We start from the raw sequence: 23,255 nt of genomic DNA on the forward strand, positions 1-23,255 counted from the left end.
AAGTATGGAGAATCTGTCAAAAAAGTTGTGAATAGCTTAGGCACTTTATCAGAAAGTGATGAAACATGCCCTAAGTATAAGGATTTCAATTCGTTGTAATTTATTACTTTATTGTATCCGTGATGCCATATCAACTCTGTCAGACTGTCACCCAGAAATAGATAGCTATTTGTAAATTCAAGGATACACATAAAAATATATCTTCATGCAAACAGAATCATTATACTATAAAGCCTAAGGTTCGTACGCGGAGGAATCCAAAATTTATGTACACCCATAAAACCGGGGGATAAAAGTTTGCACATTACATCGTTCACTAATAAATGGATGAGTTAATAGTAAACTAAACGTCAGATGTTACTTAATAACCTGAATTATAGCCGAATAGTTGGCATTCCCTAAGTTTCGAAGCTTCAGAATTCGTCATAGTTTGAAATGTTCCTATAAGGGAATATGTTATCATGCTATTTAGGACACTAACTACATACTTATTAGTTGTTCTATGTGTTATTAGCCCCTATTACATTTTTGAAATTGAATTATGTAATACGAATTTGATTATTCCTGTAAACTTGATCTCTTGTTTGTCCGACATGTCAGAGTAAAATTATCAAAATATTTATCATAAGTAACCTGAATAGGCTTAATTTAATTTGACTTTATCTGAGACAATCCCAGTTTAAAATCTTTTAGGGCCTATTTCACCACTTCCTAATAAAGAGACGAATAGTCTATTCAGAACCTTTTTGACAGATTCTCAATACTTTATCTGTCAAGTTAAGTGGTGGATAGCCTATTCGGCACTTATCAGGAAGTGGTGGAGCAGGCCCTTAATCTTATAATATAAAGTACAAATGGTGATTCGTCATTCGAAGCTATTTAAAATGTCAACATTTGTAGGACATTATGTGTCTCGTTAATTTGAATATTCCTCTAGTATATATCGTATATTAATAGTTCTAGTAACATAGAATATCATTGGTTCTTTAGAGACTCAATTTCGAAACCGCTATACACCTATAATTGGTTTAAGCAAGGTGAAGGATGTCCTCTGCGTTTTACATGCATAATATTATAATAAATTAAAATAAAGTTGCGTTGATTACTCCGTCCCAGAGAAGGTGTGAGCGCATAAATTTCACCCAGGTTCCTTTTAGTTGATAAACCACCAACTAATAACAAATAAAGTCCTATATGAGTACCTATATCAAAACAGTACCTGTAGTTATAAAAGGTCTTATTATTATTAAAAGCCATTAGTGTCCCACAGCTGGGCAAATGTCTCCCCTCTTTTATTCCACACGTCACTGTCCTTAAAGGTCCTAAAAAACACATTTAGGCATGCTAAGAAAAAGCACACAATTACCTTATCTTATTTCCTACTCTTCATGAAAGTTATAAACAAATCTAATCCTTTTTGGAAGTCGGTAAATATAATATATGGCCCGATTCGACCAAACTTGAAGTTACACGAACTATCATGAGAAGAATTTTACTCCTTTAATTTACTCTAGGGTATTTATCGTTTGCATTTTACCAAGTTACACAAAGAGTATGAAATAAAATGTCAATTATAGTTCACAATGACACCGACCGGGACAGTTGAACCCTGTTGTGCAACCATTCTCAGTTTAATATTTACTCCACCAAAATAGCCCGTGTAAATATTTACTCCCGTGTAATTACCTCATTCTTGGATTAGAAGTTGGAAAAACGCAAAACCAGCTTACTCTTAGATTAGGAGACAGTTATACTCGAGTAAAATTTTACTCCAGTTTGGTCGAATCCGCCCAAGATATTAAAACATGAAAACAACAACACGTATCTAAATTCTAATGTGATGCGTGTGAAGCGATAAAATTCAAATCTGAACACGAAAGTAACATACTTAAATCCTTTCGACATGTCAATATTGGAAGTCGAGCCCACTGAGCCGAGAGGAGTCAAATTTTCCTCGAGACTCGAGCTAAGGCCGCGTTTCCACTGACTCGGAGCGGAGCTTAGCGGTGCCGAATTGACCAATCACCATGCTCGAAATCTTCGCTCCGCTTCGCTGTCATTCCGCTGGAATAGCACTATGGAGTGTAGATGGAGGAGAACTATCTCTCTATGTAAAAAGTGTCGGCTGAAATGCGTTAAATTAGGGTGGCGCAAAGAGAATATAATCACTACGTGGGTGGCGCTACAGAAGCAACAGAGTAAATTTTAAATCATTTAGCAGCTTTTATTTCAGTTATTTTAGGTTATATTTTTCAAAATATATTAACCCAGTGATTCTGTGACTCGGCTATTCGGCTGACTTCAATTTATATTTTGTCACCAACGGCTACATTCATTCCATACCCCAAAGGGTATGGAAAAAGGAAAGGTGTCAACCGAACACATAAAAGATTATAATATAAAAATGGCTATAAAAGACAGGAACGATAAAGTCCTAAGCCACTTGGCGGGTAGATTCGACACAGAACGATATCTTTTTAACAACCTAGAAACTCCACCCAGCTTGAGTGACCCCTCTCCACCAAGCCAATGTCACAACATCTAACGGCAAAGGGTGGAGCAGCATAAAATCTAAGGAAATCGGAAAATGTCGGATCTACTGGCCGCCACACCAACTGGGACCTCACCGTTCAAAACATTAATATTATTATTATGCAATTTATAAAACAATAAATGTATATATTTATTTATTATATTTATAACATATTATACTCTATTCTATTAAATATACATATACACATATAAAAAAATAAATAAATAAAAAAAAAAAGTGTCCATGGCGTGATGGACCACAATTAATTAAAATTCATAATATTATTTCAATTATCCTTGGTGCGAAAAATCTAAATAATAAAATAACAAAAAAAGGATATGGACGAACAGTCTATAGACGGCCCCAATTTTATAATAAAAAAATAAAATAAAAAAAGGGTATGGAATGAATGTATGTATGGAGCAAACTCCCATTGCTGCAGCTAGCGCCACTCTTGGAGGATTTTTCAATTGTTATTTACTGCGTACAGCTGGACACTTTTTCAAATATCCCCCATATAAGATAGTTCTCCTCCATCTACCCTCCATAAATAGCACGATTGGTTGATTTGGGCACCGCTAAGCTCCGCTCCGCGTCAGTGGAAACGCACCCTAACACCTATATCTGCACTTTCAACTTGAAATGGCAGCAAATGTCAGCATACCTGCCTGATTTAAATAATAATGTTAGATATTAACAACCCAATATGGATTTTTTAACTAACATACTACAGTCAGCTTTCAGAGAAGACAGAACTGAGGAGTACCTCAACATCAAACAAACGGACGAATATACGCGAGTATTGGGCGCGACCTTCACTTTCAACATGTTTCACAATGCTTAGTAACCTACTAGTAACGCATTAGTATGGGGTACTACCAAATACTACCAATATGTATTCTGTGGTCAAACGTATTTTCGAGATCTCTTCTGAGTCGGCCTACTCATTTACTCTGATACAGTATTTAAATAATAATAAGCTTAGCAAAAAAATTAGGAACAGATAATCTACGAATTCAATCCGTCCAATTGTGTGCACAGAGTAATGTAAAATTTGGTAGAGAGAAACTTTATGTGTAGAATATTCTGTAAAAGCTTATATAATATAATATTTTTGAAAACATTTTATAGTAGAAATACCAGTAGAGCACACTATCTCATAGACAGCTCTCACGCTAGTATATAATACACGTCGACTTTTTAGGTACCAATTATTACGGCCACGACTACATCTCGAATCTCTAGTATATTATTGTATATACATTACGAAAATTCAATTACAGTTGCAGTCTTACCATATTAATTACGAGGCACTTTGATAGTATTAAGTAATATTTACTGCCACAAGTGCCACAGCAGGCACAACAAAAGCCTCCGTGATATACAACTGTCCCCCGTTCGACTTCGAAGGGCGGGGCTTGCTCAAGTATGAAATAAGGTTGGTCCGAGTGACACTCCTATTGACGTCAATTTATCATAGTGCTGTATGTAGGTCATGTACTATCGGAGAATAATATGCGAGAAGCTTTTATCGTACAAAGTTTTTGCTTTCATACAAGGCAATTGATAGTCGTCCGTGTCAACATAGTAATGTTAACACGGACGAAGTCGCGGGCAACAGCTAGTAGAAAATAAATTCTGCAATATTGTTTTCTAAGGTGTTAATTAATTAAGTATTTATTTAGCAACAAAGTTATTTTTAAAACGTCTGATAAAAGTTTTAGTCATTGAAAAGTTTCTTACACTACATGATACTAGTTCAGAATAATATTCTACAAATGATAAATAAATATTAGCCATGACAAAATAAGTAAAGTAAGACTAATTTTTAGTCAACTTTGTTACCTGGTACCTGACCAGGTGTCACACGTAGTTCCGTATGGTGCAGATGTTGACCGGGCACGGGTGCTTTGGCCATTACCTGCACCGTACGGCTAGGAGAGAACCGACGACGCAGTGCCACCACTGCGATCACGGAGATGACACAGCGCAGCACACGCTCGAGGACTGCCCGGCATGGGCAGAACAACGAGCGGTGCTCTGCGCTACCACCGGAATTGACCTAAGCCTCCCGGCCATAGTGACGGCTATGGTTCGGTCGAGCGAAGGATTTGACGCAATAGCCAACTTCTGCGAGGCCGTCATCTCGCAGAAAGAGGCTGCCGAACGAGAAAGAGAAGCGGACGTGGCCGCGGATCCCGTTCGAAGACGGCGCGGAGGGCGCAGACGCGCCATTCATGAGCGCCAGCTCCCGCCGTAATCAGGGCTAGGGCGGCGGATTGGGGAATCCGTTGCCCATTGCACGAGCTCTGCCCGGCAGAAGAGCGCCCGGTGCCTCGGGCTGCTCCCGGGAGGCTCAGCAGAGCTTAATAGCTTGCTGCGGAGGAGTCTGCTTAAGCAGACGCCGCTAACTGGGCTGCCGCAGATATCGCCCTCGTAGGCGGGTCCGGTGGCCCAGCAGCGTAGCGGAGTAAGGAGGCACCGGTGGGTTTTAGTGGGTAACCCCGGGTGCTCCTCCTTACCGCAGCACCTGGGGAGTCCCACATACCCCGGCGACCATTCCCCCGGGCCGCTGGGGATGCGTAACGCATTTCCCATCGTTAAAAAAAAAAAAAAAAGGTGTCACACGTAGAGCTACACAAACACGCAGGTATTCTAAGTACACGAGGCACTACTAAGAACCTATGGTTTCATCCATGAGAGAGTAAGTTATGTCCTTCTGGGATCCAGATCCAAAACGTTTCAAGGCAATAATTATGCCATAAATATAGCAATTTGACTTAAAATAATTTATCCTAGTCCTTAAATCGAAGAACATTGTGAAACTTTCTGATATAAATACCTGATATAAGCACAAATTCAACAGAGTCAACACAAAAGCTCAACCGATGATCATATTATTTATTGAAAGGAAATTTTGAAGAAAATTCAAAACTCCTATCATTATTTCGAGGAAATAGAAAAAGTCGGACGCCAAGATTGATTTTTGTGAGAGAGCTTTTATGACTTGTATCAACATAATAGACGAGAAAATCGCTATCGATGTTTTTAATCGAGAAGGGACGAAATTATTCTCCCCTCTCGCCCTTCCTTTGGGCTCCTATGATTCTCACACGTATTGGGACCTGAGATAAAATCATAATATGACGTATCTATATTTTATATTTCTCAAGCGATGATTGAAATGCCTGAGAACTTTTTTCGATAGCGAAGTAAGAAATCAAAGAGTTCACTCAGCGCTGCTTTATATTAAATCTATTTTAGATATCTAACTTCTCCTGTCGTATTGATATATGAAATACTAGATGACGCCCGCAACTCTGTTGCGCCAAAACTCGTTCATCGCGCAGGAACCGTACATTTTTCTCGGGACTCGAAGTATCTCCATACCAAATTTCAACAAATTCGGTTCAGCGGTTTGAGCGTGAAGAGGTAATAGACAGACAGACAGACACACTTTCGCATATTTTAATGACTTGGTACAATCAAGCACATTTTCAAATCTTAATTGCAATCAAAACATCCCCTATTACCCTATTCCCTCTTAAAAGGCCGGCAACGCACCTGCAGCTCTTCTGATGCTGCAAGTGTCCATGGGCGACGGAAGTTGCTTTCTATCAGGTGACCCGTTTGCTCGATGGCCCCCTTATTTCATTAAAAAAAAAACTTGTATAAATGTAGCAATACGATAGTTAGATATCGTATAACTTGTATCATAAATAATTAACTGACATTTCCATCACTGTATGTAATATTTTGTTGACTGCGATGATACTGATGATAGCTAGACTAAATGATAATAAGACGGGGAATCACCAAAGTACCGTGTCAAAATGTCACTAGAAAAGCTTCGGGGAGCTTTGTAAACTCAGGCCAACTCCATTAGTTTGAAACTTCTACATGTTACGTTTAATGGTACTCCATATTATTTCGCGAGTGTATAGGTACAGTGTATTTACGTATATCGTAACGTATTTTCACGTCAAAGTAACTTCGTATCTGCTCCGGAGCTATTGTAATTAAATTTTGTCTTTCGATTCGTGCCCATTAATGTTTCATAAATTCTATTTGTCTTCGGTGAGGCGTATAAAGGATATTATTGAATATTAAGTACATTAATTATCTAGACGTAATTAATTATTAACGCCGTTTAAGAGTAATCTTTTCGATACGCAAACGGAAAAAATGCTTTCAGGTGTAGCAATTTTATAATAGCGGCTCTCAAATGGTTTACTTTACAAAGAGCGTGTTTTCCTTTCAAATATTTTACCTCGGCTTGTGGTAATTAATATTTGCATTGAAATATTAAGATACCGTAACGAAGGATAATTTTAAATGCTTTGGGGGCTGCTTCAAAATCTACGCAATTTTTGCAACCTTTATTATTAAATATCGTCCGTAGCCTTTATTGTTCCGTCTTAACTATAACATAATATTAAAACTCTTCCTTTTTTAGTCTTAAGTTTTTTAGTTCTAGAAGAACTGGAAGTAAGTTACAAAACTGATGTTCTGTTAAAAAACAGTACAGTACAGTTAAAAAACTGATGACTAAAAAATTATGTAAAGTAACTAGTAGGTACGTAGTATTAGAAAGATACTTTCATGTGTGAATCACTAATCACAAGATGCCATTTTTTTAAATTTATCTATGGACGCTTCACACCACGTCAGTCTGGCCCCGTGCTAAGCACCTGTGACCTGAAGGACCAGACCTTGTGTTAGGGGTACCAGACAACGGAAATATATTTAATACTTTTATACTATACATATTATATTTAAGATTTTTATTTCATACACATATTTAATACACATCCATGATCCAGGAACTTTGAAAACTTTTTATTCCGTTTATTTCCGATTCGAACCCGTGTACCCCGGCTTGAGCTGTCACACACTCTTAACCATCGAGTCACACTAGATCTCGTCAAAGTTTATATTCAATACTCAAATAGAACGGTATATTTTGATTAGAAAAGTACCAAAGCAATTATTATTCACGCTGTAGACATTCGAGTATTTATCCTGGGGCGATCGTTTACACAAGGCCGATTTGTTTCCCGACTACAAAATCAATTCACGTCGAGGATGGTTTATGGATTGCTTGCAATTATTGCACCAAAAAATTTCAATTTGATCCGTTTACTCACATGGTATACTCATATAGATTTATTTACTTAAAAAAAACTAGATGACCCGTGAAATTCGTATGCCATGATTTCCAAATTTACTTACTGTACAAATCTTCCCTGGATTTCTTGGCCGTTCGGCCGATATCCGCTACTTCATTAAGCATTTTCCTTGGTGGCTTTCCGATCTTTGCCGCAAGAGATTGCGACCGACAAAAATACTTCTTTGTGACATAAGTTATGTGTTTCGTTTTCAACCGACATTGGTATTGCCGATTGCGACCGATGCCGCCGCTGCCTTGTAGAATGCGTAGAGCAAAATAAAACTTATACGGTCTTACCACAAAAGATTAAACATCTATTGAACAGTTGTTTTGAGACAATTTTGTACTGACTTTTTCTTTAATCAACTGTTCAACAGGTGTTTAAATCTTTATTAGTAAGACCGATAGAGTTATAGACTATAATATCATACAGTGGCATTTTATTTGATGTTTTGTCGGTCTCGGTCGCTTTCCACGTTGATCGGAACGGTAAGTTTAGTTTCATGAACTATCACTCTCTTATAAACGCCAGACTCTAAGAATTATCCTATAAACTAAACTAAAAATAGTTAATCAGAAAGAGTTCGGTCTATTTGGGATCCCATATGTTTAGCATCTCACACGGGCGTCAAACAAATTATAAATTTCACTAACTCAAGTTGATTGAATTTGCAAAATAAGCTTTGATAACAGTATAAGCTTCATAACAATTTGTTTGTTATGAGTTTATACTGTAAACTGTCAAACTACTGTGGTATAATAATTACTACAATAGTTTTCGTTGGGATATTAAGCTATTACATTTTAGTATTAATAGTCAGTACGTACGTTTTACGGTTTTTTAGCTTAGTAATCAATTTTTAATCATGTCCGAAGCATAGTATTTGAAGAATAGTAAGTTCACTGAAAGAATAATTAATCGATGTAAATCATAATGCATGGTATAGCCTTATGAGGTAGGTTATTATACTTCCAAAACTTTGACCTCGGGTCATAGGGATTTAGATACTACGAGGTATATGGACAAAACCAGCAATTAAGGGTTTGAATAGTGCAATATAAAAGTGGTTGCAAAGCCTTCTAGAACAATCTGAATAATTAACCTCATCGTTTTTCAGCGCCGTTTTTTCTTACGTCTCCAGACCGAAATAGTACGGGAGCCCTAGAACATTTTTTATTACTATTATTATTTTTAAATTACTATTATATTTTTTTGTGAGTAGCTTCGATTTGATAAGACGAGCAACATTTTTATTTGCGAAAAATCTCGATAGCGGTAGCTTACAGAGATAGAAAGGATTTCATACTTTGAATTTATGGTCCTAAAATATGGTCTGTTTTATTTGTAGGACAATATTACTCATATATTATATGACTATTAAGTATTAATCTATCAATATATAAATTATTTTTTTTGGTATTTTCATAGATTAATAGACATATTTTAGGACCATCAATTCAAAGTATGAAATCCTTTCTATTTCTGTTAGGTAACACTTTCAAGATTTTTCGCAAATTAAAATGTTGTTCATCTTATCAAAATGAAGCTACTCACAAATAATTTGCTTTATAGATTACTATAACAATTATTTTTTCATTAGAAAAACCTAGAACAATTTTTATTCATTAGAAAAAAAAAAATCTAGGGCTCCCGTACTAAAAGCGTTTTGTTCAGAAAAAGACGGATTGAGAGTAATTGTGAAAAATTAGTAACGGAAAAAACGCCGAGAGTCATTTCCTCTTTAGCTTGGCCCCTAGTTTTTATTAAAAGAAGGATAAAGATTGTGTAACTCGATTTCGTGAACGTCGTCTTACAAGACCAACAAATATTAAAACACTGAAAAGTGAAAACTTCGTGATTTTATTAACGTAGAATATCTACTTTATAAAATGTGTTTATTTTGCCTCACTTTTCTATCACTGATTTTTTTTATGAATATTTAGAATTTTTAAAGGAGGGTCGTTTTTACTACACCAAATATTATTCGTTTTTGTAACACTTAATATTATTTATTTACTCATTCCTAAATACTTTAAAATCATAATACTATATTTGAAGTAGCACATGAAAATCCTTAAGGGGGCGACTAACCCTAAAGTGTCATTTTATAATTCATTTTTATACTTGAAAATAAGGCCCGAATTGTTTCATTTTCTAAAATTAGATACTACATTATATTTCCGAGAATTCGGTCTGAGCAAAAACACGATATCTTAAAATTTTCTCGATAGAAAAAAATCACAAAGATGCATCTAATTTTCACAAATTTTTCATTTATTGCCATAATGTTCGGGCCACACTAACGAGAAACGCCGTTAATTATCGTGTTAATTCTAAAACATGTTATAGCATTATCGCCTTTACATGCCACTAATTAAAGGCGATAATGCTATAACATGTTTTAGAATTAACGCGATAATTAACGGCGTTTCTCGTTAGTGTGGCCCGAACATAACCGTGCATTGAACAAGTTAATATTTTTGTATTAAATATATATAAAATATATTTTGTATTAAGTATATTACACATTGTATAAAATTCTATCGTTGAGAGATCGACCTAGCGGATTTTTAAAATGTTATATATTTATCGAGTTATTGAGAAAAAACTAATTTGGCGATGAATCCGCGTCGTTCTTTTTCACCTGGCATATGAAAGAGACTCTTCTCTTGTGAAGAGAGAAGGACGATGTTTGATTTTTGGGGTTAGTCGCCCTCTTAAGATAAATAACGAAGGCTGGTAATGAATGTTGAATAATGTGTGTGAGCACTTTGCTTCGTGCTGGGATTAATTACAACATTTTGTAGAATCGGGAAATGAAAATGCTACGAACATGTAAAATACCTTCCTTGGGGATTAATGAATGCTAAACACGTCGTCTTTTCTTTATATGGCTTTAAAAATATGTGAAAAACGCTTTCAACGTTTACTAACGTTTACCTGTATCAAAAATAGAATACAAAAAGAAAACAGACTAATTTTTTAAGAATGTAGTTTATGCATTTACTATTTAACAAAAAGAGCGAAAATTGATAGAGGCAATCTTAAAATGTTCAAACTCTTTAAAAAGATAAAGCTCGCTTGTATTTAATAATTCTTTTAAAAGAGAGTGATAAATTACTCTAAGGTGACACTTTTCTCAAGTCTTTCTTGACTCTTTGGACTGTAAGTTTCAAACTCGGTTAGCTTCAGATACCAATTTACAGGTAGATGCAATATAATATTATAATCAACATTTTATATTTAAATAGTAATACAAAAATAATCGTGGAAAACTAAAATAAACAATACGCACTACATTTACGCGATAAACGAATTTTGACGCAACGGAGTTACAGGCGTCATCTAGTTAAAAATAAGATAGATAAGGAGATAACAAGTATTACATTGTAGAATCATACTAAAAATTGAATATGAGCAATAGGCTATAAACACGACGTAGCTAAAAACTCCGATTTTCACCAAAAATAAAAAGGAATATATTTTGCAAACTATGCGACTGTAGCTTAATTTTAGGTAACGTAGCGTTTTTGAACGAAAGGCCTCGTCGTGCCGCATCGCTGGGTGTAAAATTATAACAAAAATATTTACGTACCTACTGCCTGTGCATACGGCTATATAGTAAAAATACGAGGGTTTCTGTGTTAAATATTATTTCATGAAACACTACAGCGGGGCTAAAATGGTCACATTTAGCAATTCCTGTCAATCAATTCAGCAAATGAATTATCAAAACTGTCAAACTGACAAATGTCAAATCAGTACAAAAATACAGAAATGAATTGCAAGCAGAGTTGCATTTAGCGGTTTTAGAAAAATGAATCATATTGTGATTCATATCATGATTCTTCAAAGCGACCATTTTAGCCCCGCTGTACACGTTCTATATTTTATTTTATTTGCAACATATCATACAATCATCTCTCGAATCTCCAACGAAGACAATTGATTATGTGAACGATCAATGCGAGCCTTTTGTGTGTTTTTCATTAACTATCTGTATTCTGTACTTTTACCTATTATATCCTTTTATATTCAGAAAATATTGGAATTAAATATTTATAAGTGCACATAATATTATTATGCAGTAATATATTAGTATATAGTATATGTATTATGCATATTACATTTGACATAACAATCAAAATAAAAACGACTTAAATACATAACAATGACTTTTAAATTGCGATTTACAGATAAAAGGAGAAGGGAAATTAAACACACCTGAATAGTGAACACTAGTAGTTAAACTGCTTGTATATAATATATCCCACCAAAAACATTTTCATGTAAAAATGTTGTCATATTGTAAAACATTTTAAAAATATTTTAATTTTATTTTAAGTACTTACTATATTCTTGATCAAAATAAATATAATATTATAAAGATAATATTATCATATGGCTGGAATAGTATGTCATTTCGGTGGTTAAGCTTATCATATCGGTGCACAGAAATAAAAATCGGTGCCGGTTTATCATATCGGTGGAAACCAGAATTCAAACTGAATTTTCTCCTTAGTCTTAAACGATACGTTAATGATATTAAATTTGGGAACATTTTGTGTCCTAAAGAATATATACAACCTAAAAAGTATATAAAATATGTATAAATAAAAAAGTTCACCGATGTGATAAAAAAATGGTCATTCGTTGAAATTCACCCATATACTTGAATAGTGAATAATAGTAGTTAAACAGGTTGTAGGTATGTAAATTGTATATTGTGTAATCTATGATCCTGATGCCTTCAACTAGTGTTGACGGGGTATAGCAGTATGTTATATAACATACAGGAGTCCTAGCACTAATTGTGTGCAAATTGATACCCATTGTAAATATTAGATTTCTCAGTTGTATTTGGCAGTAATAATAGAGATATAATATTGAAGGACAAATAATATATAGGATGAATTATATTATAAAATGGATATGGAAGAAAAAATTCAAGATCTTAATCTTAAAACGGCGAAAAATTCAATAAAGAATTGCTGGTTCGTTTCTGTTTAGCACTAAATATTTCGCCCATCGTGCCCATTCCAAATATCACCCTAATATTTTAATTAAGCTTTACTCTTATTAAGCTTCACAGGGTTCTCTTCAATTATTGCAACTAGAGATCGCCCAATGGTTCAAATTCGACCTTACTTGCAACGACATTAGGACCTATATTTTGTAAAAAATATTGACTTCATCATATTATCATAGTTTTTTTCAATTCTTGTCTCTGGGACTCAGCTGATCTCAGACTGGCCGTTTAATCATTGTCTAATAGTATCTAAAATTAAATTAAAAAAAACAATAATCCATTTTCAATTTGTCAACTTGTTGTTAACAGCCCCGGATCTAGGGGGGGGGGGGGGGGGGCAAGCCGGGGCCTATGCCCCGGGCGGCAAATTCAGGTGACGGCTAAATTCAAACTTCACGGACTAATGGACAACTCATCATTTATTTAACTTTGACCACGAAATAAATAATAGCACAAGTACAGCAATTTCATGGCCATATTGACTTGACCAATACCCTGAGCGCGGAGTGAGACGTGCTGCACGCACTTTTATTATTCGCAAGGCGCGTAGGCATAGTTCAAAATACGCGCCCGGCTCTCGCTCGCTCTTAAACCCTACCGGCTACCCTGTTAAATGTACATATTGATAGCTGAAATTATATGGATGATAAAGGTGAAAATAAACATAAGTAGGTAGGCCGGGCGGCATTTTTCAGTTTTTGCCCCGCCTAAAAAAAATTTAAGATCCGGGGCTGGTTGTCAACAGCTTCAACCATAAATAAAAGAGTATAATTCGTATGTATAGGCTTGTCACTAAAAAATCTGTTATTTTTCCTAGTAGTAGTGTCGTGTGTAACGTTTTATTTGTTAAAAATATATATGATAAAAGCATAATTTTAAAATAATATTAGTTCGATGCACTCCTTCACCATATAAACTATAACTGTGAGAAATTTCATGCACCTACGTTTCCCCATTTTTCGTAAAAAGGTTTACAAAGTTTTTCTCTCACGTATTAATATATAGATATTCCCCAAATTAAGAATTTATCATGACTGAAGTAGTAGGTACTAGGTTTATAGGCACTGGCACATAGATAAGCATTAAATACAGAACTAATTTTTGCATAGGAGAGAGCTATTTTGCGTTCTAAAATCTTTATCACCAAACAGTAGATAATGTCCCTTGTGTTAATTAGGACTTCGAAGTTACTGTTTCTGTAATGTTTACTGAAATACCTCCATAGTTTAAAGGGAATATAGCTTTTGCATTACGGCACCCAACAGCGGTGGTAAATTATGAAGTACACGGCGAAACAAGCAACGCATCCTCGCTATGCAAATTTAAACGCGGTCGTATTATGTGCTCCACTTTACGTAGATAGTGTTACATTCTACGTAAAGTTTTCAATGAGGTGCAAAGAGTTCTCTAGCGGCTAGGCGCTATTTATAACAGTTTGGCATGTGTGCCGCATTTAACTCGAAATATACCAAAACTTGGTAATACAGATTTTACTAAGCTTTACCAGAATAGCACCAATCGTTCCAGGTAATGAAATACTCGTAACGAATCGTAGAATTGGGAAACCAAAGTGCTGCTGAAATTACGAGATTTGAAATATAATGAGAATTTGAAGTAGGTAATTGCTGAAAACCAATACTAAGAATTATTGTTATGCACTGCTTATTCTCATATATTTATTGTTCATACTTATACCTAAATATACTCTCGAATCGGCTACAACGATTTTCATGAAATTTAGTATATAGGGGGTTTCGGGGGCGATAAATCGATCTACCTAAGAATTATTTTCAGAAAATGTCATTTTCTCCGAATACCGAGCGAAGCTCGGTCAAATAGCTAGTAGTGTTTTAACAGAAACGTCTGACTTTTTCTGATTATTATATATTCGTAAGTCAGACATTCCTGTTTATTGCCGAATGGAGTGAGCGCTGCAAAAACTCTACAAAACCAATATATAGAAAGTTAATATCAAAGTTCATGCTCTCAAGAAATTATACGAGATCTGGCTAAAAGTTTTAATAGGCCAATCAAGATTTCAGATGTACTTTGTAGATAAATTTGAATAATGAATACAGTGTAGGTTTTACACATCTGCATTCGTAATATCTGTACCTTTTTTAGTCGGGTAAACTTTTTCCAAATAATATAAAAGTATGTGGGCCAAATCTGTGAAAGTAATATTATAAAACGTTCGCAGTTATTATATTTACTGCTTTTTTATATTTACTCATAAGGATTTGGTGATAAAGCATAAAATACAAAACTAAATCAAATAAAAAATCTTGATTCTAATTACGTTGTTATGTTTAAAAATAATCCATCTATAAAACGCCTACAATATATATTTTCTCTTGACTAGAAAACATTTTTTTATTGCCGATACCTGGCAAGGAAGCACATAAAACTGAGAGCCTACAATATATCCATCAGTCATCACATTAAAAATAATTTCTTAGATGGGCTAAAATATTGTGTCGCAAGTAATGTTTCGGTAAGTATGTCATACATCCTACATTTACTAAAATAACTATGCCTAAAATAGTTTAGCAGTTAAAAGCGCGTTTCACGAGCACTTTAAGCTGAACTTTCCGCAGATAAAAGCTTTGACCACATGTCAAATATTTTCAGCGTGCATAGTTGTCTTGCCGTGGAAATAAGGTTACGGTGTACATGCCTCTCTTCAATTTTCCATAAAGCCTCTTTTACTTCATTTCAGTAGTCCAAAGTTTTAAGATTTTTAAAAACCTTTTAAAAAAATTCTTAATTATTTACAATATATCTTTACGGAAGAGAGCAAAAATATGTACTTAAATAAGTCATAATTAAAAGCTCTCTCAAGTCTGAACAAAAAATGATCTGTAATTTGCAGTTTTTCCCATGAGGTTCCCAGTAAGTACTGTTGTTTTCTTTTTGGTTTTTATAACAAGTTGTGAAGCGAACATGATTCGGCAATATTTAATATAAGTTGGCTTCTCAGTATTTCATTATCCATCATGGATTGTTACAATGCCAAAGTTTATTTATCTCGCTTTTTCGCCACACATTTGTATGAAATATTATGATGTTATCTAAATGTAAAAATACTAGAATAGTATTATGTCAATAAAATACTTTTTTACATGTTGTACCATATTCGTTACAAAAATCACAATATCATATACATTATACGTACGTATGTATGCATTTGGCAAATTGAATTAAATATGTTACCGTTAATGTGCGTAAACCAGTTAGACTGCAGATTAACAAGGTATTCTGCAGATTATCTGGGTGAGTCAGTTAAAGGCCAAAATTTTTTCCATTAATTTATTCTATTCTCATTAAATTACATAAAACATGTTATTTAGTTGTAAATAATTATTTAATATAATTTTTGGACATAAACAAAGAAATACATTAATAAATTGAAGTAAACATTACTCCACTAATAAAATATAACAGATCTTATCAACTAGAATAAAATCAATCAAAACAACAAGAGTCCTAGGTTGACAAGCTTAGGTCCAAGTTTTTAGGACTTTTACTAAGGAAGAGAATGCAAACCAACTAGGTAATGTGCAAACATAGGCTTTTTTTATTTAAAAATTTCACACTTAAACGGATGGTATTAGGTAATCTGCAGATTGCCAAGGTGCACGTTAACGTACTCTGCATAGTATCGGTAGCATAATATATAACTTAAACTGCTAAATGCTATTAATACTTACTCCTCGTAACTTTTGTTATGCAATTCTAGCTCAGGTTTCCTACACTTCGAAACAAGTTCTATTAAATATTGTTCATATTGTAGCATGTTAGGAACTCTTCAATAGGCTACCATAGATACTCGTAGTCCGGGAGCCTTTACAATAAAATATGGACTGATTTATTTGTAGGACAATGTTACTCTTAAATTATATGACTATTAATCTATCAATATACAAAAATCAGCTCGTTATTGTCCCGTTATAGGGTTCTGTAATCAACAAAACTTGGTTGACTACAGAAAGAACAATCCATATTTTAGGACCATCAAGTCAACGGATCCTTTCTATTTCTGTTAGCTACCACTTTCAATATTTTTCGCAGATAAAAATGTTGTTAGTCTTATCAAAAAAAAGGTACTCACGAAAAATTAGCTTGATAGTAATAAAAAAAATTGTTCTAGGGCTTTTTTTTTATGAACTAAGGGGGCAAACGAGCAAACGGGTCACTTCTGTCGCCCATGGACACTCGCAGCATCAGAAGAGCTGCAGGTGCGTTGCCGGCCTTTTAAGAGGGAATAGGGTAATAGGGGAGGGTAGGGATGGGATGGGAAGGGAAAAGGGGAGGATAGGGAAGGGAATTGGGTCTCCGGTAGACTCACTCACTCGGCGAAACACAGCGCTTGCGCTGTTTCACGCCGGTTTTCTGTGAGACTTCCGTACTATATTCGTTTTTCGTAAAATACAACATTTTTAGTAGTAAAATAATAAACGAATTATATGTCTTTGTTCATACAAGGAGCTTTTTTTGCACTGCTATGCTAATATGCCACGGGGACACTTCAAGACGAAATTTTGAAAATCCAAATTTTCATAATTTTGTCCTTTTGTCACACTTTTTGTTGTTTATAATTTTTTTCAACTAATCTTCACACATTGTCTCGTAATCATCTTATAATAGAATTAATATAAATCGCTAGCAATAAGGAAGACGGAATATTAATGTTTACTATCCCATATTTAGATTCGATAAGGCGGTCACATTTGCATTTTGGCAGTACATAATCGGCGAGGACTGAATTCTGTCCCGAATAATACCTTGTCAGAAACCAGGGACGTGTTCGGGAAATTTCCGAGGCAACACTTAGGCGGGAATTTCTTATGGCCGCCTAATATCGAAATAAGGAAACACACGCAATTACGTACTAGTAGGTGCTGAAAGTGTTGTACATAATTGATTTACTGCGCAGGGTTATCGTAGCGGTGTTTTAGCTAAGGTTTATTGGCGCTCGAGATATTTCAGGAATGTTTTGTAACGAAATTAAACCTGGTGGTGCAAGTACGTGCGCTGTAGCATTTGTTTTCAGTGCTCGTCGGAATATATCTAATACATATTATAATAATCGGCCAAGTGCGAGTCGGACTCGCGCACGAAGGATTCCGTACCGTCATAGAGCAAAAATAGGCCAAATTTATGTTTTTGTACGGGAGCACTCCTTAAAATTTTATATTATCATTAATTATTGAAATAGATATCTGTTTAAGACCTTTGTGAAAATACCAAGTGCCTACCTGCTGCCATTATTGATATAGAGCAAAAAATGTCAAAAAACTCAAGTTTGTTGTATGGGAGTTGTTCTAGCGGCAACAGAAATACGTAATCTGTGGAAATTTCAACTCTCTAGCTATCACCTTTCTTGAGATAGAGCCTGGAGACACAGACGGGGCAGACAGATGGACAGACAGACAGACATCGAAGTCTTAGTAATAGGGTCCCGTTTTTACCCTTCGGGCACGGAACCCTAATTATGATAGCTTTATCTAGAACCATAATATGTTTAACAATGTGATAATAATATTATAAAGATTGTACCAGGTCGTCATTCTGATTTTATATAAAATTTCAATTCCTCTTACTATACTACATTTCGATCAGCTCTATCAGCTCGTTTCCTGGTTCATTTCATTAAAATATTGTTAAAATGTCCTAAAATTGTTGTATTCAGCATTTAGTCTTATCTAAGAGTTTACCCTAGTCGCAACCACCATTTAACCTCTTATACTTCATTAGATTTCATACCACACGTAGGGGACGTAGTTGCTTCTAAAAATAGCCTACGAGGGTGCTAGATTAATATAATATTATATTATTGAGCACAGAAACCAATAGACGTAGGTAAGACGGTATTTTGTATATTTCTAGAATATTATTTTGACAAAAATTTAATATTATTAGGTCAGTCAAAGTTTTCTGGATCTGTTAAAGTAGGTTTCTCTCGCATCTAACACGCTCCATCAATTAATGGGATTATTACAATAGGAAATTATTAATAAGAGGTTTTTGAGCTCCTCAAGTTTCCTTTGTAACTTGAAATGTCCATTACTATACAATATACATCTACATATCGTTTATATTACAATATAAACGATACACAGTTGAATATTTAAACTTCATCGCCGTGATTTCAGATAGCTCGAATTAGCAAATCGATGTTGAAGAAACTTGATTTCATAGGCAAGGTTGAGTTAGTCCACTATCGTATTATCAGGCTACTAGTATTATAGCGCAGCTCTACACATTTCTTATTAAAATTCGCTATAAGAGCCACAAAAGAGGGCAGGCAAGTCGGAGAACGCTTAGACGCCCAAATTGTGTTCTAAACTTTGTTTGTGAATACATTTTGTTAAGCTGTAAATTATGTAAAACCTTATTTAAAAGGCTTTTGGCTTTTGCCTAAATTGAGATGCATAAAAATTAAGCAAGTAAATTCAAGTGAACCTAAACTCCTTAGGAGTTGATAAAACTTTTTGAATGTCGAATTAAATTAGCCCGGCCCGAGTGAGGTCGGGTATGTCATACCCGGCGGTTTATAAAACACTTAATATTTCTCATCTGTGCAATTTCTGGAACTTGGTTGGCTCAGTAGCTGGACGGGGTGGTACGAGGAGTGATTTCAAGTGACAATGACAATATATGTTGGCTACAAGTGCGCAAACGCATTGCGGGTATGTAATACCCGACCTCATAGTCGGTGTCACTATTATGTGTTTCGGTTATTTTTTGATTTTATACATTTAATAACAAAGTTTCTTTCTCTTTTGATTTGTAAATTCTCCAATATCATATCGTTTGTCAATTGGGCTTATCTTTTGTCATGTTAATTGCTTTTACATTCAGTTAAAGCTATATTCCACTAGATGACGCCTAGAATTCCGTTGCGCCAAAATTCGTTTATAGCGCGGGAACCGTACCAATTTCTAGGATGAAAACTATCGTATGTCCCTTCCTGGGGTACAAAGTATCTCCATATCAAATTTCAGCAGGTTTTGCTGAAATTAAGTTTAGTAATTTGGGCGTGAAGAGGTAACAGACAGACAAACTGAAAGACACTTTCGTATTTACATTATAGTATGAGTAAGAGAGAGATTTATTGTTTAATTTTAATTACAATATTGATTTCAATTTGTCAAATTTTTATATTTTCAGTCTAAGTTCCAAAATAATAGTTGATTGGTGCGTGAAAAATACTACTTTGTACTAATAGTAACAAAAATACTTTTTTTTATAATTGGACGTGGTTGTTTTATTGTAATAACGAGCTTTTGCCCGCGGCTTCGCTCGCGTTAAGAAGTATTATTATATACAAACTTTCATCACCTATTTTAACCCCTTGGGGTTGGAATTTATCAAAATCCTTTCTTAGCGGATGCCTACGTCATAACATCTACCTGCATGCCAAATTTCAGCCCGATCCGTCTAGTGGTTTGGGCTGTGCGTTGATAGATCACCATGTGAGTCTGTCACCTTTGAGTTTTATATACACAAGGTGTAATAAAAATAAGTGATAATACTATAGGGTGTGTACGTGTTCCTTGTGGAGAGCTCACTGTGAAAGTAGCAGCGCTGAAAGATCAATTTTTTTTTTCACTTTTGTATGGGGAAACTCGTGACGCTCGGGCCCTTGCCCATACAAAAGTGAAAAAATTTTTTCGTCTTTCAGCGCTGCTACTTTCACAGTGCACTCTCTACAAGGAACACGTACACACCCTGAAGTATTATCACTTATTTTTGTTACACACTGTATAGATTTATTTGCTTAATGTTAATTAATTATTACAGTGATAAGCATTATTCTACATTGATCTAAAGTTATTAAAATCGACAGTTCAATATTCGGGTATGTAAACCCACCTCATAGCTGGTGTAAAAAAAATTCACCTCATTCACGCCGGGTTAGGATTGTGAAAGTCGAAAGAAGGTATTTTATTTGTTGTGTCTATATGAACATCACTCATCAATTACTTATCACAAGTCCGGCAAATATTCTTTTGCCTTATAAAGTGTTTCGCCCATATTATTTTATTGAAATGACTAAATAAATATGCCACCATGGCAGCGTCCACCGCTATCCCGTCGCACAAACAATGGTCGCCGTCAGTCTCGAGTTACGAGATTGAGAGAGCCATGCTTCGGCACGAATGGGCCGGCTCGACCGGAGAAATACCACGTTCTCACAGAAAACCGGCGTGAAACAGCGCTTGCGCTGTGTTTCGCCGAGTGAGTGAGTTTACCGGAGGCCCAATACCCTTCCCTATCCTCCCCTATAACCTTCCCTTCCCGTACCTACCCTCCCCTATTACTCTATTCCCTCTTAAAAGGCCGGCAACGCACCTGCAGCTCTTCTGATGCTGCGAGTGTCCATGGGCGACGGAAGTTGCTTTCCATCAGGTGACCCGTTTGCTCGTTTGCCCCCTAATTTCATAAAAAAAAAACAAATGCACTTATCAATATAAAAAGTAGTTGTTGTCCAATTCTCAACCCTAGCCGATATTCTCCGTGGGATTCATGAAAATCGGTCGAGCCGTTTCAGAGGTGTTCAACCACGCACCCCGTGACATGAGAATTTTATATATATTATGTATTAGATTTTGCTCGTGATCCCGTGGTGTAGCAGCCAAACCATAACAAGGATAAATCCAGCCAGGTCCAAAAGATTAGTGTAAGGGTTGATTCAGACCGCAACGCGACGCGTAGAATCATTTCTAAATTTATATGGATTTGACAGATTCGCAAGACGTCTCACGCAATTGAAATCTGTCAAATCCATACAAATTTATGCCGCGCCGCGCCTCGTCTCGCCTCGTTACGTTGCGGTCTGAACTGATCCAACGAAGCGCAACAATTTGATATAATGACAGTTCGAAAGCGTTTATTTGTTACTATGTGTTTTTTAATGAAATAAGGGGGCAAACGAGCAAACTTCCGTCGCCCATGGACACTTGCAGCATTAGAAGAGCTGCAGGTGCGTTGCCGGCCTTTTAAGAGGGAATAGGGTAATAGGGGAGGGTAGGAAAGGGAAGGGAAGGAAATTGGGGAGGGAAGGGAATAAGGGATGGTAGGGAATAAGGGAGGGTAGGGAAGGGAATAGGGTAAGGGATTGGGCCTCCGGTAAACTCACTCACTCGGCGAAACACAGCGCAAGCGCTGTTTCACGCCGGTTTTCTGTGAGCCCGTGGTATTTCTCCGGTCCCACGTTAGGAATAAGAAAACAAAAGAAAACTCTGCCTATACTTAAAATGATTTATAATCGAAATACTAATCGAGCTAACAATATTGAATAATCTTAATAACTTTCTGCTGCTTCACTAACTATTGTTAAATAGTGTTTAACATAATTAATTCACTGATGATTTTGATTAAGTTATATTGGTTAGTTATAAAAGCTTTGTCTTTAAAGATTATAACTTCTTGAATATTGTTTAATAGTTAGGTTATTAAATTCTCAAACCTGTAGCAATTTTTTCCCCTTAGTTGACGAAAATTATTACCTTTGTCTCAAACTAGGGGAAACATTTAGTCCATGAAAAGCCAGTCCCTGGGTGGGTGGTAGAAAGGTAATTTTTTTTTAATTTATTGGGAGCTGGAAACGAGTCCTTTGCTCCGTAGAAAGGTAACTTTTCTTCTGGTAGCCAATCCAAAAGATGACTTTTCTCTAAAAATCCCAAAACAAGTAGGCGTGTCTGTAGGTGTTAGGGCGGCCACTCTTTTGATCCACCGCAAATGAAGTTGTATGAACTGGATGCTTAGAGAGTAAATAAGAAATCCGTCAAACCTGTGGTACGAACTACAACTGTTCATATGCGATGGATCAGAAGCCTCAATCGTTTATGAGTGGCCGCCATAGATCCAAAGGCGAAACCTCCTTACTCCCCTGTGCCCATCTATAATGACGATTAAGCTGTTGTTTTGTCGGCAGTACGGCAAGAGAACGAGCGATTGATGCACGACGTCCTTCAGGCGGGAATCGCCAATCGCACCCTGTCGTCGGGGGCATCGCGCTGACGCCGCGCTACTCGCCGCGGCCCCGCCTCGACAACGTCAGACCCGCCGCCGCGCCGCCCGAGGAGCCCCCCGACCACGACGACCACGGCGACCACGACGATCGCGTGGCCGGACCCTCCGATCACGACGCTCCGAGCTCTCTCGACGTGCCGGTGAGTACCGGCGGCCCGGCGTGATTCCGACGGTCGCTCCGGTGGGCTCCAAACTCCATGTGTCGTGTGTATGTGAACGAGTCTCGATGGTGACGGTGTAGCTAGATCTATAAATAATGAGTAGATAAAAATAAATGTTATTTGTTAAAGAATCATAGAGGTTGGACGTAGATGATGATAATGGCCCTGATATTACATGTAAGATAGAGGATATATATTGTTATGTACGTGTGGTATCATTAAATGATGGATGTTGAAGTGGAAATGAACTATTAGATCGTAGGCCATTCGTAAAGTTCGCTCCTTCCCTAGACGCTCCCCTGACCTTCACTCTTTAGTTA

General features: G+C 36.1%; 1 protein-coding gene across 2 annotated transcripts in view; it reads left to right on the forward strand.

Annotated features, from left to right (window-relative positions):
- LOC121726987 overlaps window positions 1-22,837 on the forward strand; it is a 111,440-nt gene extending 88,603 nt beyond the window's left edge. For both annotated transcript variants that reach the window (XM_042114654.1, XM_042114655.1), the window contains exon 7: window positions 22,677-22,837. In XM_042114654.1, coding sequence (XP_041970588.1) covers window positions 22,677-22,762 — 86 coding nt within the window. In that variant the 3' untranslated portion in view covers window positions 22,763-22,837. The remainder of the gene's footprint in view (window positions 1-22,676) is intronic.
- The last annotated feature ends 418 nt before the right edge of the window (window positions 22,838-23,255 follow it).

Source organism: Aricia agestis, chromosome 5 (assembly GCF_905147365.1).
Source record: "Aricia agestis chromosome 5, ilAriAges1.1, whole genome shotgun sequence".
Lineage (NCBI taxonomy): Eukaryota > Metazoa > Arthropoda > Insecta > Lepidoptera > Lycaenidae > Aricia > Aricia agestis.